The sequence below is a fragment of the Trachypithecus francoisi genome, unplaced genomic scaffold (genome assembly GCF_009764315.1).
Source record: "Trachypithecus francoisi isolate TF-2019V2 unplaced genomic scaffold, Tfra_2.0 Lachesis_group12, whole genome shotgun sequence".
Classification (NCBI taxonomy): Eukaryota; Metazoa; Chordata; class Mammalia; order Primates; family Cercopithecidae; genus Trachypithecus; species Trachypithecus francoisi.
The window spans coordinates 39,594,443-39,613,583 of NW_022681457.1; the positions used below are offsets into that span (position 1 = coordinate 39,594,443).

The 19,141-nt window shown below is 40.4% G+C and overlaps 1 protein-coding gene across 4 annotated transcripts in view; it reads right to left on the reverse strand.

Moving 5' to 3' along the window:
* Positions 1-19,141, reverse strand: part of USP33 (ubiquitin specific peptidase 33) — a 71,012-nt gene that overhangs the window by 46,204 nt on the left and 5,667 nt on the right. For 3 of the 4 annotated variants that reach the window (XM_033225358.1, XM_033225356.1, XM_033225355.1), the window contains exons 2-4: positions 2,039-2,170; positions 1,803-1,856; positions 1,303-1,365 (exon numbers count right to left, since the gene is read on the reverse strand). In XM_033225358.1, the coding sequence (XP_033081249.1) occupies positions 1,303-1,365; positions 1,803-1,856; positions 2,039-2,119 (198 nt within the window). In that variant the 5' untranslated portion in view covers positions 2,120-2,170. The remainder of the gene's footprint in view (positions 1-1,302; positions 1,366-1,802; positions 1,857-2,038; positions 2,171-19,141) is intronic. The other variant, XM_033225357.1, reaches the window with a different exon arrangement.

Genomic DNA, 19,141 nt, shown 5'->3' on the forward strand with positions numbered 1-19,141 from the left:
AAACTTCTAAGGTATAATGAACAGTAACAATATGTAAGCCTACTCTAGAAATTACTCTGCCATTTTCCCCTCACTATTCATTATATAAAAAAAAATGCAAGAGTAAAAGACCTTGCTTTGCAGTCTGCAAATAAACATAACACAAGAAAATAATTAACAATAGCTAGTAACTACTCTAAGAAATCAGAATGGCAAAAGAACACAAATGACATGAGTCAAAGCATAAAACAGCTCTAGCAATATAGAATATATAATCCTGGAAAGATAAAAGCCTAGCCTTTCTCAACCAGAGTTCCACTAGAGAATTAAGCCCTACAAAAAATGATCTAAGTGACTAATTTCTCAATTCTCCCAAAGGTGGGACACAGTAAGTACCATTTTAGATGCACAGAAAGAAGTAAATGATATACAATGATGCCTTCGAGTTTGGGTATTCAGGCTTAATTAATTCTCTAGAGGAATCCTGGTTGAGAACAGTTGATGCTGTAGAGGTATCAATGTGCATCTTAAAACACAGTCATTCGAGAAACTTTCCATTTAGAATGGGAGGTCTACATAACACTATAGAAGAGGCATGCCAGAGTTACATGAGAAGTACTAAACAACCAGAGCAAAGCAGAAAGGTGAGTCCAGTTAGGATAATGTGCAGGAAAAGGCAATATGACACGAGCTGAGACTTTAAGAAGTTAGCCAGGCTATCTCATAAACCTAAGTACCCATTCTCTCTCGGGCTTCAACCTCCTAATACGCCAGCTATCACCTCTAAATATCTGGAGATGTCTGGATGTACACTTTTTTTTCTTTTTTTGAGATGGAGTTTCGTTCTTGTTGCCCAGGCTGGAGTACAATGGCACAATCTTGGCTCACTGCAACCTCCGCCTCCCAGGTTCAAACAATTCTCCTGCCTCAGCCTCCCGAGTAGCTGGGATTACAGGTGTCTGCCACCATACTCAACTAATTTTTTTGAATTTTTAATAGAGACGGGGTTTCGCCATGTTGGCTAGGCTGGTCTCGAACTCCTGACCTCAGGTGATCTGCCTGCCTCAGCCTTCCGAAGTGCTGGGATTACAGGTGTGAGCCACTGCACCCAGCCAGATGTACGCTTTTGAAATCAGTGCTTTCTTAATCACAACCTCATTTTAACGTTCATCCTCCTAGCAATTCCCTTCCCCACCTTTCACAGAGAATGTAAGTGAAGTTTTAACTTAGAGCGCAAACTTGAATTAATAATGTTATACTGGCTTTCCCTTTCCTTCAGGTACTTTTTTAACAAGTCTTCCATTAAATTTTTTATATACATACCTGAGAATGTATGGTGCTGTGATCTACTTGTGATTCACCACAGCCAACATATGAACATCTATTCTATAAATAATTATATAGGAAGAAAAATAAGATACTTTATAATATACATGTAAATTTACAACAGCATTACAATTATATTTACAATTAAGTTTGGATTACCTGTTTTAAACTCAATGAGTAAATGACTTTCCAGTCATAAAATTTAACCAAATGTTTCCAGGCACAAAATAAAACCAGAAGACATATTTCTAATCTAAAAGCTATGTCATTTCTAATAAAAGGCAAGCATAAAATACCTGAGTGATTTAATAAAAACTGCAAAAGCACTATAAATTAAGATCTTTCCAAAGTTTATTTTTTGTAATCAATAATGACCTTTTAAAAGCAAGTTTAATTTACAAAAATCACTTTAAGTGTCAAAAATTTTCTGGTTATGATTATTCAGATCCAAATTTATTATTATTATAGTAATCTTTTCAGGAAAAAACAGTACACACCTCCAGGCATGCCCAAAGATTCGGTCCTCGGACTTTACAATCCTGACAAGTACCCTATAAAAAGAAATAAAAAAGACAACATTGGTTATATTGACACAAACCCATACAATTCACTAATGCACTGACATTATACATATTTTTAAAACATGGCTCATAGAGTATTATAACAATTTATGAAAACTACATATTCAAGAGAAAAGTGAAGTTTTTCAAGGAAGAAAAAACCTGTTTCTTACATGAGATTTTTGTATCAAATCTTCTTTTGTTATTTCACCAACTGAATCCAAATGTGGGCAATGATTTCGAAAAGCTGACATTTTGTTAGGAATTTTTTCCTGTTTCCCAAGACTTTCAAAATGAGGTAACACCTATAGGAAAAGTAACACACACACAAAAATTAATAAGTGAATGCTTACAATGCCCGCAAAGATTCCAAAAAAAATAAAAATGCTAACATATTAAAAATGATTAAGATAAAACATAAGAATGATATGTTTATAAGTTTGCCCTGTAAAAGAGTGTATTCTCAAACATAGATGAGTTTTCAGAATTGAAGTTAATTTGAACACTGGAAATTTCTCTACTACATAAACATTTTATTAAAATTGACATCTACAAATAAAATGTAAGTTTGTTTTTCCATGACTTTTGCTGCTTTTCCACTCTCTCATTTCACTTTTTATAGATAAATAAAAGGGGGGAAATATTCACATTATTCAATTGTGAAGCATTTTTATCCTTTTTCTTAAAAAAAAAAAAAACTAATCCTTAGGCTAGACTAGCAGTTGAAAAAAAAAAAAAACTTCAAGTAGAAAGCTTCATTTTTCTACTAATAGGACCCCCTACTGATGGCGTAAATTAAATCATCTGGTATCCTGGCCTTATACCAGGATAGGCATTAAATTATATCAGGGTTTCTCAATCCCGGCACTACTGACACTTAGGGTCAGATAATTCTTTGTTGTGAGGTATCGTCCTGTGCATTGCAGGTTATTTGGCAACATCCCCGCTTCTATCCACAAAAGACAGACCATCCCTGCCACCACTCTGAGCTCTGATGACCAGCGTCTCTAGACAGTATCAAATTATATCCTCCGGGGAACAAAATCTCTCTAGGTTTGAGAACTCCATTTTCATGATCTTTACAACCCCTGAAGTAGGTGCCATTATTAGCTTCATTTGCATATAAGGCTAAAAGACGCAAACTTTACTGATTCCACAGCGTCTGATTCAAGTAAAGTGAATGATTTCCAAACAAAGGTCTCAAGTCTAATTCGGTATTTCTAGATCTTTTGGTTGTACCTTTTCACTAACAGGGTTTTTCAAGCTCTTAATTCAACTTTGAGGTTTGAGAACACTTTCCCAAAAAAAGTTAAGAATTTGCTAGGACAGAAAGAAACAGTTTAAAAGTCTGAACTTCAGAAACATTGTAAATTTAATTTCTTTTGTGGTTTATAAGTTATCCATGCAGGTCTATGTAATACTTTATAACTACATACAACCCCTTTGTTACCCTTATAGCTTATACAAGACTGTCTGCCTTTTATTAATGAATTAATTTATTTATTTATTTTTGAGACAGAGTTTCACTCTTGTTACCCAGTCTGGAGTGCAATGGCATGATCTCAGCTCACCACAAACTTCACCTCCCAGGTTCAAGTGATTCTCCCACCTCAGCCTCCCAAGTAGCTAGAATTACAGGCATGCGCCACCACACCCGACTAATTTTTTTGTACTTTTAGTAGAGATGGGCTTTCTCTATGTTGGTCAGGCTGATCTCAAACTCCCGACCTCAGGTGATCTGCCTGCCTCAGCCTCCCAAAGTCCTGGGATTACAGGTGTGAGCCACTGTGCCTGGCCTCTGTCTGCCTTTTAAACCCATTGCAATAAATTTGCAGAAATATTAACACATTAGTAAATACGTTTTTAAATTATACTTTAAGTTCTAGGATACATGTGCACAACGTGCAGGTTTGTGTAAATACATTTTTTTTTTTTTTTTGACGGAGTCTCGCTCTGTCGCCCAGGCTGGAAGTGCAGTGGCCGGATCTCAGCTCACTGCAAGCTCCGCCTCCCGGGTTTACGCCATTCTCCTGCCTCAGCCTCCCGAGTGGCTGGGACTACAGATGCCCGCCACCTTGCCCGGCTAGCTTTTTGTATTTTTTAGTAGAGACAGGGGTTTCACCGTGTTAGCCAGGATGGTCTCGATCTCCTGACCTCGTGATCCGCCCGTCTTGGCCTCCCAAAGTGCTGGGATTACAGGCTTGAGCCACCGCGCCCGGCCATATTTTTTAAGTTAAAAAAAAAAAAGAACAAAATCAAATCAAATAATCAATTCACTATTACACTGCAATGCACAAAATTCACCAGGAACTACTCTTAGGGTTAATAGTGCAAACATTTCTTTTTTCTTTTGAGACAAGGCCTCATTCTGTCACTCACACTGTAGTACAACAGGACAAACACAACTCACTGCAGCCTCAACCTCCTGGTCTCAAACCATCCTCCTGTCTCAGCCTCCCGTGTAGCTACAACTACAGGTGCACGCCATGTGATTAGACTACCCCAACCCAGAGAAAACACCACGGAAAAGGATTGGGTAAAACAATTCTCAAAGCCTTTAAGGGTTGTTTGTATTCTCACCAGCCACAGTTGAAAGACACCATAATAGAGGAAATAAAGTACTCAGAATGGCATTGCCTCAATAATGGGAAGAAATTATCCTTAATCTAAAGGCTACTCTGGTTCTGCCTTTAAAAAGTTCAAAAAGGGCCAGGCGCAGTGGCTCACCCTGTAACCCCAACACTTTGGGAGGCCAGGTGGGCAGATCACGAGGTCAGGAGATCGAGAACATCCTGGGGGGTAGTAGAGAAACACCATCTCTACTAAAAATATAAACATTAGCTGGGTGTGCTGGTATGCACCTGTGGTCCCAGCTACTCAGGAGGCTGAGACAGGAGAATTGCTTGAACCCAGGAGGCGGAGGTTGCAGTGAGCCGAGATCGCGCCACTGCAATCCAGACTGGGGACAGAGCAAGACTGTCCAAAAAAAAAATATTAAAAAGTTCAAAAAGAAGTCTTAAAAGGATCAAACTGTTCTGAAGGAACTATGTTCAGAACAAAGCTTAAGGACATTTAAAGGAATGAAAAAATTCAGTACCCAACAAGGTGAAAACCACAATGACTGGCATCCAATAAAAAACGACAGGCATTCTAAGAAGGAAAATCTGACCCACAGTGAAGAGAAAAAGAAGAAACCAAGAAATAGGACAGATGACAGAACAAAGATAGAATAAATCTTAATCTTAAAAATTAAATCAGAACATCAGTGATATGGGGGAAAATGTTCAAATTTGATGAAAACTAGAGCCCTATAGATCCACAAGCAATTTAAACTCAGCACAAAACACACAAACTACACCATGCACATCAAAAACAAATTGCTTAAAACTAGTAATAAAAAGAAAATCTTAAAAAGTAGCCAACAGGCTAGGTACAGTAGCTAATGCCTATAATCCCAGCACTTAGGGAGGCCAAGGCAGGAGGATTCCTTAAGCTCAAGAGTTAGAGACCAGCCTGGGCAACATAGTGAGACCTCGTCTCTACTAAAAATTTAAACAATCATCCAGGCATGGTGGCAAGTGCCTATAGTCCCAGCTACTCATGAGGCTGAGGTGGGAGGATCACCTGAGCCCAGGAGATGGCAGCTACAGTGAGCTGTGATCATACCACTGCATTTCAGCCTGAGTGACACAGCAAGACCCTGTGTCAAAAACAAAAACAAATTTGGAATAAGTGCGATGTGGTGCTGTGAAGAATGTATATTCTGTTGATTTGGGGTGGAAAGTTCTGTAGATGTCTATTAGGTCCACTTGGTGCTGAGCTGAGTTCAAGTCCTGGATATCCTTGTAAACTTTCCGCTCGTTGATCTGTCTAATGTTGACAGTGGGGTGTTAAAGTCTCCAATTATTACTGTGTGGGAGTCTAACTCTCTTTGGAGGTTTCTAAGGACTTCCTTTATGAATGTGGATGCTCCTGTATTGGGTGCATATATATTTAGGATAGTTAGCTCTTCTTGTTGAATTGATCCCTTCAACATTATGTAATGGCCTTCTTTGTCTCTTCTGATCTTTGTTGGTTTAAAGTCTGTTTTATCAGAGACTAGGATTGCAACCCCTGCTTTTTCTTTTGTTTTCCATTTGCTTGGTAGATCTTCCTCCATCCCTTTATTTTGAGCCTATGTGTGTGTCTGCACTTGAGATGGGACTCCTGAATACAGCACACTAATGGGTCTTAACTTCGTATCCAATTTGCCAGTCTTTTAACTGGGACATTTAGCCCATTTACACTTAAGGTTAATATTATAATGTGTGAATCTGATCCTATCATTATGATGTTAGCTGGTTATTTTGCTCATTAGTTGATGCAGTTTCTTCCTAGCATTGATGGTTTTCACATTTTGACATGTTACTGCAGTGGCTGGTACCAGTTGTTCCTTTCCATGTTTAGTGCTTCCTTCAGGAGCTCTTGTAAGCAAAATTGACCACATAGTTGGAAGTAAAGCACTCCTCAGCAAATGTAAAGGACAGAAATTATAACAAACTGTCTGTTAGACCACAGTGCAATCAAATTAGAACTCAGGATGAAGAAACTCACTCAAAACCACACAACTACATAGAAATTGAACGACTTGCTCCTGAATGACTACTGGGTAAATAACGAAATGAAGGCACAAATAAAGATGTTCTTTGAAACCAATGAGAACAAAGACATAACATACCAGAATCTCTGGGACACATTTAAGCAGTGTGCAGAGGGAAATTTATAGCACTAAATGCCCACAAGAGAAAGCAGAAAAGATCTAAAATTGACACCCTAACACCACAATTAAAAGAACAAGAGAAGAAACAGCAAACACATTCAAAAGCTAGCAGAAGGCAAGAAATAACTAAGATCGGAGCAGAACTGAAGGAGATAGACATACAAAAAACCCTTAAAAAAAAATCAATGAATCCAGGAGCTGTTTTTTTGAAAAGATCAACAAAAGATCACCCTAACAAAACACAACAAAAAAAGAGAATTTTAGACCCATATCCCTGATGAACATCGATGCTAGCAAAACTAATAAACAAGAAAAGAGAGAAGAATCAAACAGACGCAATAAAAAATGATAAAGGGGATATCGCCACCGATCCACAGAAATACTAACCACCAGTAGAGAATACTATAAACACCTCTATGCAAATAAACTAGAAAATCTAGAAGAAATGGATAAACTCCTGGACACATACACTCTCCCAAGACTAAACCAGGAAGAAGTTGAATCCCTAATTAGACCAATAACAGGCTCTGAAATTGAGGCAATAATTAATAGTCTACCAACCAAAAAAAGTCCAGGACCAGACAGATTCACAGCCAAATCCTACCAGAGGTACAAAGAGGAATTGGTACCATTCCTTCTGAAACTATTCCAATCAATAGAAAAAGAGGGAACCCTCCCTAACTCACTTTATGAGGCCAACATCATTCTGATACCAAAGCCTGGTAGAAACACAACAAAAAAAGAGAATTTTAGACCCATATCCCTGATGAACATCGATGCAAAAAACCTCAATAAAATACTGGCAAACCGAATCCAGCAGCACATCAAAAAGCTTATCCACCATGATCAAGTGGGCTTCATCCCTGGGATGCAAGGCTGGTTCAACACATGCAAATCAATACACATAATCCGTCATATAAACAGAACTAAAGACAAAACCACATGATTATCGCAATAGATGCAGAAAAGGCCTTCAACAAAATTCCACAGCCCTTCATGCTAAAAACGCTCAATAAATTCGGTATTGATGGGACATATCTCAAAATAATAAGAGCCATTTATGACAAACCCACAGTCAATATCATACTGAATGGGCAAAAACTGGAAGCATTCCCTTTGAAAACTGGCACAAGACAGGGATGCCCTCTCTCACCACTCCTATTCAACTCAGTATTGGAAGTTCTGGCCAGTGCAATCAGGCAAGAGAAAGAAATAAAGGGTATTCAATTATGAATTGAGGAAGCCAAATTATCCCTGTTTGCAGATGACATGATTGTATATTGAGAAAACCCCATCGTCTCAGCCCAAAATCTCCTTAAGCTGATAAGCAACTTCAGCAAAGTCTCAGGATACAAAATCAATGTGCAAAAATCACAAGCATTACTATACACCAATAACAGACAAACAGAGAGCCAAATCATGAGTGAACTCCCATTCACAATTGCTTCAAAAAGAATAAAAGGCCTAGGAATCCAACTTACAAGGGGTGTGAAGGACCTCTTCTTCAAGGAGAACTACAAACCACTGCTCAATGAAGTAAAAGAGAACACAAACAAGTGGAAGAACATGCCATGCTCATAGATAGGAAGAATCAATATTGTGAAAATGGCCATACTGCCCAAGGTAATTTATAGATTCAATGCCATCCCCATCAAGCTACCAATGACTTTCTTCACAGAATTGGAAAAAACTACTTTAAAGTTCATATGGAACCAAAAAAGAGCCTGCATTGCCAAGACAATCCTAAGCAAAAAGAGCAAAGCTAGAGGCATCATGCTACCTGACTTCAAATTATACTACAAGGCTACAGTAACCAAAACAGCTATACTGTTTTGGTTACTATACCAAAACAGAGATATAGACCAATGGAACAGAACAGAGTCCTCAGAAATAATACCACATCTACAACCATTTGATCTTTGACAAACCTGACAAAAACAAGAAACGGGGAAAGGATTCCCTATTTAATAAATGGTACTAGGAAAACTGGCTAGCCATATGTAGAAAGCTAAAACTGGATCTCTTCCTTACACCTTATAGAAAAATCAATTCGGCCGGGCGCGGTGGCCCAGGCCTGTAATCCCAGCTCTTTGGGAGGCTGAGGCAGGTGGATGACGAGGTCAGGAGAACGAGACCATCCTGGCTAACACGGTGAAATCCCGTCTCTACTAAAAATACAAAAAATTAGCCGGGCGCGGTGGCGGGTGCCTGTAGTCCCAGTTACTCAGGAGGCTGAGGCAGGAGAATGGCGTAAACCCGGGAGGCGGAGTTTGCAGTGAGCCAAGATCGCACCACGGCAGTCCAGTCTGAGAGACACAGCGAGACTCTGTCTCAAAAAAAAAAAAAAGAAGACAGTTATACAGCCAACAGACACATGAAAAAATGCTCATCATCATTAGTCGTCAGAGAAATGCAAATCAAAACCACAATGAGATACCATCTCATACCAGTTAGAATGGTGATCATTAAAATGTCAGGAAACAACAGGTGCTGGAGGGGATGTGGAGAAATAGGAATGTTTTTACACTGTTGGTGGGACTGTAAACTAGTTCAACCATTGTGGAAGACAGTGTGGTGATTCCTCAAGAATATAGAACTAGAAATACCATTTGACCCAGCAATCCCATTACTGGATATATACCCAAAGGATTATACATCATGCTACTATAAAGACACATGCACACATATGTTTATTGAAGCACTATTCACAATAGCAAAGACTTGGAATCAACCCAAATGTCCATCAATGATAGACTGTATTAAGAAAAGGTGGCACACATACACCATGGAATACTATGCAGCCATAAAAAGGGATGAGTTCATGTCCTTTGTAGGGACATGGATGAAGCTGGAAACCATCATTCTGAGCAAACTATCACAAGGACAGAAAAGCAAACACCACATGTTCTCACTCACAGGTGGGAAGTGAACAATGAGAACACTCGGGCACAGGGCAGGGAACGTCACACACTGGGACCTGTCATGGGGGGGCGGGGGGAGGGATGGCATTAAGAGAAATACCTATTGTAAATGACAAGTTAATGGGTGCAGCACACCAACATGGCACATGTATACATATATAACAAACCTGCACGTTGTGCACATGTACCCTAGAACTTAAAGTATACTTAAAAAACAATAATAATATTTAAAAAACACAGCCAATAAAGACCCACAATATTCAGAGGAACAAAGAAGGACAGAGGGCTTCTCACTGGAGATAACACAAGCCAGAAAACACTAGGGCAACATCTTTAAAGCACCAAAAAAAACCCTGTTAACATAGAATTCCATCCATGACAAACATCTTACAAAAAAGAAAAGAAAGACCTCTTTAGATATACAAAAGCAGAAAAAATTTATCACTAGCATACCTGCACTATAAAATCTGTATGTATCTTTCAATATTTTTCTATGCTCACGTAATCATACAAAAGCAGACACATGCAGCCTTCTTCAGTCATCATTTCTTCAACAAACATGTAATCATTTACTTTTCTGAATCCTCCTCTTACTCAGGGTAAGGGAGAATTTAATGAACAGTCCTCTATGTCATTTTCATGGATACACAATACTTCATGATGCATGCACTGTGTAGATTATTTAATCAATTCTCCCCTTGATGGACATTCACTTTGTTTCCACATTCTGCCAATAAAAACATCCTTATAGGTCAGGCATGGTGGTTCACACCAGTAATCCCAGCACTTTGGGAGGCCGAAGTGAGTGGATCACTTGAAGTCAGGAGTTCAAGACCAGCCTGGCCAACACAGTGAAACCCCGTCCCTAGCAAAAATACAAAAATTAGCCAGGCATGATGGCACATGTCTGTAATTCCAGATACTTGGGAGGCTGAGGCAGAAGAATCACTTGAATCTGGGAGGCGGAGGTTGCAGTGAGTCGAGATGGCAACAGAGCAAGACACTTTCTCAAAACAAACAAACATCCTTATAGGACAGGTGCAGTGGCTCACACCTGTAATCCCAACACTTTGGGAGGCTGAGACAGGGATTATTTGAGCCCAACAGTTCGAGAACAACCATGGTTAACAAAGAAGACCTCATCTCAGGCCGGGCGCGGTGGCTCAAGCCTGTAATCCCAGCACTTTGGGAGGCCGAGACGGGCGGATCACGAGGTCAGGAGATCGAGACCATCCTGGCTAATACGGTGAAACCCCGTCTCTACTAAAAATACAAAAAACTAGCCGGGCGACGAGGCGGGCGCCTGTAGTCCCAGCTACTCGGGAGGCTGAGACAGGAGAATGGCGTGAACCCGGGAGGCGGAGCTTGCAGTGAGCTGAGAGCCGGCCACTGCACTCCAGCCTGGGTGGCAGAGCAAGACTCCGTCTCAAAAAAAAAAAAAAAAAAAAAAAAAAAAAGAAGACCTCATCTCCACAAAAAAATTTAAAAATTAGCTAGGCATTGTGTGCATGCCTATAGTGCTGGCTACACGGGAGGCTGAGGTAGGATAATCCCTTTAGCCCAGGAGGTCAAGCCTGCAGTTCATGCTGCTGCATTTCAGCCTGGGTGACAGAGCAAGACCCTGCCTTCCAAAAAAAAAAAACCTTATAAATATTATGAATATTACCTTACATGGGCTGGTTTTGAAAAATAGGTTTTGTAAGATTACTTTCCAAAGGGGCTATACCTGGTCAGGCACAGTGGCTCACACCTGTAATCCCAGCTTTAGAGGCTGAGGCGGGCAGATCACTGCAAGTCAGGAGTTCGAGACCAGCCTGGCCAACACAGTGAAACCCCATCTTTACTACAAACACAGTGAAACCCATCTCTACTAAAAATACAAAAATTAGCCGGGCATGGTGGTGCGCACCTGTAATCCCAGCTACTAGGCAGGCTGAGGCACAAGAATCGCTTAAACCTGGGAGGCACAGGTTGCAGTGAGCCAAGACTGTGCCACTGCACTCCAGCTTGGGCAAAAGAGTAAGACTGTCTAAAAACAACAACAACAACAAAAAAATAAAGGGCCTATACCAACTTACATTTCATTAACAATGTAAGGGAATACCATTTTCTGCACAGCAACACTATTCTTTATAAGTAAAAGGTATTGTTTTTTAATTCTGTCATTTGAAGGGCATGTTATAACATTTCACTAGTACTTTAATTTACGTTACCCTGACAACCATTAAGTTTGAATGTCTTTTCATAAATGTTACAGCCTTCTGGATTTGTTCTTTTATTAATTTTCTTTAAATCTTTTGCCCTTTTTACTATTGGGTCCATAACCTCTTCTTTTAAAATTAATTCTCTATCCTCTATATTGTAAAATATTTTTTCAAACTTACCTACCTACCTTTCTAATTGTGGTAAACACCATGCTGAAAAATTGCCCTGTCACCACTGAATGGTCTTGGCGTCACTGTCAAAAATCATTTGATTATATACAGTACATAAGGATTTATTTCTGGGCTTGCTTTTTTTTTTTTTTTTTTTTTTTTTTTTTAAGAGATAGTGTCTTGCTCTGTTACTCAGGCTGGAGTCCAGTGGTATGATCATAGCTCGCTGCTACCTCCAACTCCGAGACCCAAACAATTCCGCTGCCGCAGCCTTCCAAGCAGCTAGAACTACAGGTGTGAGCCACGCCACCTGGCTAATTTTTTACTTTTTTTGTGGAGACAAAGTCTTGCTATGTTGACCAGGCTGGTCTCAAACTCCTAGCCTCAAGCAGTCTTCCTAACCTTGGACTCCCAAAGCGCTGGGATTACAGGCATGAGCCACTGCACCAAGCCTATTTCTAATCTATTCCATTGGCCAATATGTCTGTCTTAATGTCAATACTGTTATTAAATTTCTTATGGTATCCTTTACCATTAAAACGTTTTAATTTTTACAAAATTAAATATGCCTCTTATAATAGCTTCTGAGTTTCTTATCTTCACATTTCCTTTATCCTAGTTCGTATAACTAAATCTGTAGAATATCGTTAAGTATTTCTACAAGGCTTTGATCTATCTGGAATTTGTCTTAAGACAGGAACTCAATTTTATTTTCTTCTAGATGGGCAGACAGTTGTACCAGCACCACTTATTAAACAATCTCCCCGTTTCCCACTGAACTGTAGTACTACCTTTATCTTTTATTAAATCTGCACACATACTGGATTATTATTCACTTTTACTGTTTAAATGCATTTACCAGAACCTCTTAAGACAATACTGAATACAAATGTGATCATGGGCATCCACACGTCCCCATCAAATTTCTAATTTTCATGCTCTTGACATTTAGGATATTTGCTGTAATTTCCCTCTATTTTTAATTTACTTATTTTATTAGAAATGGTCTTGATAGGCTGGGCATGGTGGCTTACATTGTAATCCCCGCAATTTGGGAGGCTGAGGTGGGCGGATCACAAGATCAGGAGTTCAAGATCAGCCTGACCAATATGGTGAAACCCCATCTCTACTAAAAATACAAAAATTGGCCAGGCATGGTGGCAGGTGCCTGCAGTCTCAGCTACTCAGGAGGCTGAGGCAGAAGAATCACTTGAATCCGGGAGGAAGAGGCTGCAGTGAGCCAAGACTGTGCCACTGCACTCCAGCCTGGGTGACACAGTGAGACTCCATCTCAAAAAAAAAAGAGAGAAAAAGAAAAAGAAATGGTCTTGATGAACTCTGGCTAATACTGTATTTAGAAATTCTGCATTTCTAGACATAAGTGAGACTGTTCTTTTTGGCAGCATTCCTTTTTTTTTCCCCTCTGCTACTTGAATCAGGATTGGCAGCATATTTATCAGAGATAAAATATGTGTGCTTCACAGAATGCATTGACTAGTTTTGCATTCTTGATCGTGGAAAAGAGAGTTCCTTTTTATTATGATGATTTGTTGTTCTTCATAAATGAAACTCAGCTGTGAAACCATATGCTATGCTGCCTCTGTCAAGGACCAGTCTTCCATCATTTTTCCAAACCTTTCATGGGGATTGGGCAATTAACATTTTTACTTCTTGGGTCAATTTTACTCATTTACATTTTGCTATAACAACATCCATTTTCTCTTGAAATAACTTTGACATTATAGCATTACATGTATACTCTCAAGAAAATTTGCAAAAGATTCCATTAATGTCTCCGGTATTTGAGGTCTATGGTGTCTACTCATTCCTAATCTTGTATATTTTTATTCCATATTTTTTTCTTCTACAAGATGTTTATCTAGATTACTGGTATTTGCAAAGAACCAGTTTTGGGATTTATTTATCTTCTCCACTATTTTTGTTCTGATCTGTTTTCAATTCCATTAATATCCATATCCTACTCGCCTTTGGTTTTATCTATCTATCTATCTATCTATCTATCTATCTATTGGACACGGAGTCTCACTCTGCTGCCCAGGCTGGAGTGCAGTGGTGCAATCTTGGCTCACTGCAACCTCCACCTCCCAGGTTCATACGATTCTCTATCTATCTATTGGACACGGAGTCTCACTCTGCTGCCCAGGCTGGAGTGCAGTGGTGCAATCTTGGCTCACTGCAACCTCCACCTCCCAGGTTCATACGATTCTCATCTCAGCCTCCCAAATAGCTGGGACTACAGGCCTGTACCACCACGGCTGGTTAATTTTTGTATTTTTAGTAGAGACGAGGTTTCACCATGTTGGCCAGGCTGGTCTCAAACTCGTGACCTCAGGTGATCCACTCTCCTCAGCCTCCCAAAGTGCTGGAATTACAGGCATGAGCCACCGCACCCGGCCTGGTTTTATTTTCTTAATCCCTAAAGATGAGTATTGAGTGCTTTGTTTACTGAAAGTATTTAAGTTATGTATTTTCCTCTAAAGTAAAAATTCTGCTGTTTGCCAATGAAATTAAGATGTTCTTTTCACTGCTTTTTAGGCAATACTATGTTGCCTCAGAGGAAAGAAATGGGATGAGAGGATTGAAAAGAAACTTCCAAGATAAATATTTTTTTCTAAAATCTCAAGCAAAAAATAAGATTAAAATAAATTCTCTCTGCGGATAGCTGAGATTAAAAAAAGAATAAAACATAAATACATTATCTCCATTCTGTTATTAATTTTGTAGTATCTAAACAATTTAATAAGAATTGGCTGGGCAGGGCTGGGTGTGATGGCTGACACCTGTAATTCCAGAATTTTGGGAGGCTGAAGTAGGTGGATCACCTGAGGTCAGGAGTCTGAGACCAGCCTGGCCAACATGGTGAAACCCCTTCTTTACTAAAAATACAAAAATTAGTTGTGCATAGTGGTGGGTGCCTGTAATCCCAGCTACTCGGGAGGCTGAAGCAGGAGAATCACTTGAATCCGGGAGGCAGAGGTTGCAGTGAGCTGTGATCACGCCACTGCACTCCAGCCTGGGCAACAGAGCAAGGCTCCATCTCAATTAAAAAAAAAAAAAAAAGGCCGGGCGCGGTGGCTCAAGCCTGTAATCCCAGCACTTTGGGAGGCCGAGACGGGCGGATCACAAGGTCGGGAGATCGAGACCATCCTGGCTAATACGGTGAAACCCCGTCTCTACTAAAAATACAAAAACTAGCCGGGCGAGGTGGCGGGCGCCTGTAGTCCCAGCTACTCGGGAGGCTGAGGCAGGAGAATGGCGGAAACCCGGGAGGCGGAGCTTGCAGTGAGCTGAGATCTGGCCACTGCACTCCAGTCCGGGCGACAGAGCGAGACTCTGCCTCAAAAAAAAAAAAAAAAAAAAAAAAAGAATTGGCTGGGCAGCTGGGTATGGTGGCTCAGGTCTGTAATGCCAGCACTTTGGGAGGCCAAGGCGGGAAGATCATTTGAGCTGATGAGTTCAAGACCAGCCTGGGCAACATGGTGAAACCCCATCTCTCTACAGAAAATACAAAAATCAGTCCAGCATGGTGGTGCACACCTGTAGTTCCGCTGAGGCAGGAGAATCCCTTGCGCCCAGGAGGCAAAGGTTGCAGTGAGCCAATATTGCACCACTGCAGCCTATGCAACACAGCGAGACTCTGATTTAAAAAAAAAGAAAGAAAGAAAGAAAAAGGAAAAGAATTAGTGCATGTAAACAAAGGCTAACAATTTATCCCAAGGATATTCAGTATCCCATACAATTAAGCATAATGTTATCAAAATAGAAAACCCTTAGTATTCTTGTTACCTAGTTTTTACTCAGTTTATTTACTAAGGTAATAAAATTATTCTTTTATTCCTTTATTTGACAAAGATTTATCGAGCGTAGGGTATTCAGATACAGTAGGGTAAGACAATGGGAGTTCTTAGCTACTTCGATTTCTTCTCAAATTGTACACCAAGAGGAAGAAGGCATGTATGCTTCCATTATTGTCTGATAATTTAGTCACAGGAGATGAGTATTAGACATTAGAAAAACCAGAAAATGATTGTATATAGAAATGCTATTGTCCAATCCACAGAAGTAGATTTTGTAAAACTAAGACTCCTGTAGAAGCTTGTGACTTACAAGTTGGAACTCACAAAAAGTGCACAAGATTTTATCTCAGTTTGTCCTTATCTTTGTAATCTTGTGTCTGGCAGCTTTTTCCTCTATCTGCCACACTAACTGGACTACTGTTAGTTTTCTCACCAATAATGATGGCAGTAACACCACTGAAAATTTTTCCAGATGAAAACGACTGCACTCATGCTCTATGATGTACAGCTGCAGTGGCTCAATTGCTCGTCTGCATTAAAGTAAATTCAGAACTGCTTCTGGGCTGGGCATGGTGGATCACAACTGCAATCCCAGCACTTTAGGAGACTGAGGCGGCAGGACTGCTTGAGCCCACGAGTTCAAGACCAGCCTGGGCAACATGGCAAAACCCTGTCTCTACCCCAAAAAAATACAAAAAAGCATTATTCTCAAAAAATAAGGCCGGGCGCGGTGGCTCAAGCCTGTAATCCCAGCACTTTGGGAGGCCGAGACGGGCGGATCATGAGGTCAGGAGATCGAGACCATCCTGGCGAACACAGTGAAACCCCGTCTCTACTAAAAATACAAAAAAAAAAAACTAGCCGGGCGAGGTGGCGGGCGCCTGTAGTCCCAGCTACTCGGGAGGCTGAGGCAGGAGAATGGCGTAAACCCGGGAGGCAGAGCTTGCAGTGAGCTGAGATCCGGCCACTGCACTCCAGCCTGGGCGACAGAGCAAGACTCCGTCTCAACAAAAAAAAAAATAAAAAAAATAAAAAAAATAAAAAAAATAAAAAAAAATAAGCTAAAATTAACAGGACGAAATTTAATAATGATGGATGTGATATTCCACATTAGGGTTCAAAGAATCTACCATATAAACTGAGACCAAAAAAAGGGCTCAGGTATTTGGATTATAGACCCTTGAAGAAGTAGCAATTCCTACTCAATTCATCAACAGAACAATAGGTTTCAAGGTTTTAGAATAAAAAGAGTAACTAGTCTTGCTGGGTACAGTGGCTCACACCTGTAATCCCAGGACTTTGGGAGGCAGGGGCATGAGGATTGCTTGAGGCCAAGAGTTCAAGACCAGCCTAGGCAACGGAGTGATACCCATTCCCCATCTTTACAAAAAAAAAATAATAATTTTTTAATTGAATAGTGAAAAGGGGAAAAGAAAAATAATTTTTTTTTTTTTTTTTTGAGACGGAGTCTCACTCTGCCGCCCAGGCTAGAGTGCAGTGGCCGGATCTCAGCTCACTGCAAGCTCTGCCTCCCGGGTTTACGCCATTCTCCTGCCTCAGCCTCCCGAGTAGCTGGGACTACAGGCCCGGCTAGTTTTTTGTATTCTTTTAGTAGAGACGAGGTTTCACCGTGTTAGCCAGGATGGTCTCGATCTCCTGACCTCGTGATCCGCCCGTCTCGGCCTCCCAAAGTGCTGGGATTACAGGCTTGAGCCACCGCGCCCGGCCAGAAAAATAATTTTCTAAAAAAGAAGAGTAGCCACTCATAAACTAATGTATTCATAAACTAATGTACTCATAAACTAAGCAGATTATATCTGGAATACAGTATTTTATTTAAGAAGAATATGCCGGGCGCAGTGGCTCAAGCCTGTAATCCCAGCACTTTGGGAGGCCGAGACGGGCGGATCACGAGGTCAGGAGATCGAGACCATCCTGGCTAACACGGTGAAACCCCGTCTCTACTAAAAATACAAAAAACTAGCCGAGCGAGGTGGCGGGCGCCTGTAGTCCCAGCTACTCCCGAGGCTGAGACAGGAGAATGGCGTAAACCCGGGAGGCGGAGCTTGCAGTGAGCTGAGATCTGGCCACTGCACTCCAGCCTGGGTGGCAGAGCAAGACTCCGTCTCAAAAAAAAAAAAAAAGAAGAATACTAAAAGCTACAGAATAAAAGTGCCTCTCATAGAAAATCTTAAAAGAAATAATTTGAAAACTGTATAAGATAGCACTGTGCTGAGAGTAAAGTTTCTGGGGCAAGACTCTACTATCTCCTAGATTTGGGACTAGTGGTAAGTTTCTTCTCTTTGCCTTAGTTCCCTCATCTAAAAAACTGATCTAATTACAAATATCCACTTCATAGAGTTTTGGCGAAGATTAATATATAATACTTTAACCAATTATATAATTACACATGTTAATATATAATTACATATTATATATTAGCATACATAAAGTACTTAGAAGAGAGTGATATAGTAAGTACTCAGTAAATGTCAACCATTAAGAACTGAAAGCATGGATGTCTAAACAGCAGAAGGCAAAAGATGCCAGGACTTGACACACATGTTCCAATTGAACATGATGACCAAAGGGATCCTTTCTTTTCTATGCAACTTGAGAAAGTCAGAACAGCATATCCAATCAATGGTGAAGACTTTGGTTCAAATACAGATGAACTTTCATGGAAGGAGCATGTTCCCCATAACTGTTACACAGAGGTCGGATAACTGTCAGAGGTGTTTCAAAGGACAGCAAGCACTTTGCACTAAAAACTCAGAATTAAGATTCTATGATTGGCCGGGCGCGGTGGCTCAAGCCTGTAATCCCAGCACTTTGGGAGGCCGAGACGGGCGGATCACGAGGTCAGGAGATCGAGACCATCCTGGCTAACACGGTGAAACCCCCGTCTCTACTAAAAAATACAAAAAAACTAGCCGGGCGAGGTGGCGGGCGCCTGTAGTCCCAGCTACTCCGGAGGCTGAGGCAGGAGAATGGCGTAAACCCGGGAGGCAGAGCTTGCAGTGAGCTGAGATCCGGCCACTGCACTCCAGCCCGGGCGAGAGCGAGACTCCGTCTCAAAAAAAAAAAAAAAAAGATTCTATGATTATAAAAAAAATTGATTTGTCTTTCAACAGTTTCAATCTAGACTATGGTTCCACCAGTACTAGTCCAGCAGTACCATATTAAATATTACACTTTAAAATTATTTAATAGCAAAAATATAATGAAGTAATAAGCTTATGGTTTATCTTTCCATATTTATCATTGCTACCAACAAAAACAAGCTAAAAAAATTGATGAATGGAAGGAAGTTATCACTGAAGAGTGCAACAACAAGCAGAAAAGTTTATTTTATTCTCAATCCATAGTAAGTGTTCAGGGAGACTTTTCACGAACGAAATCA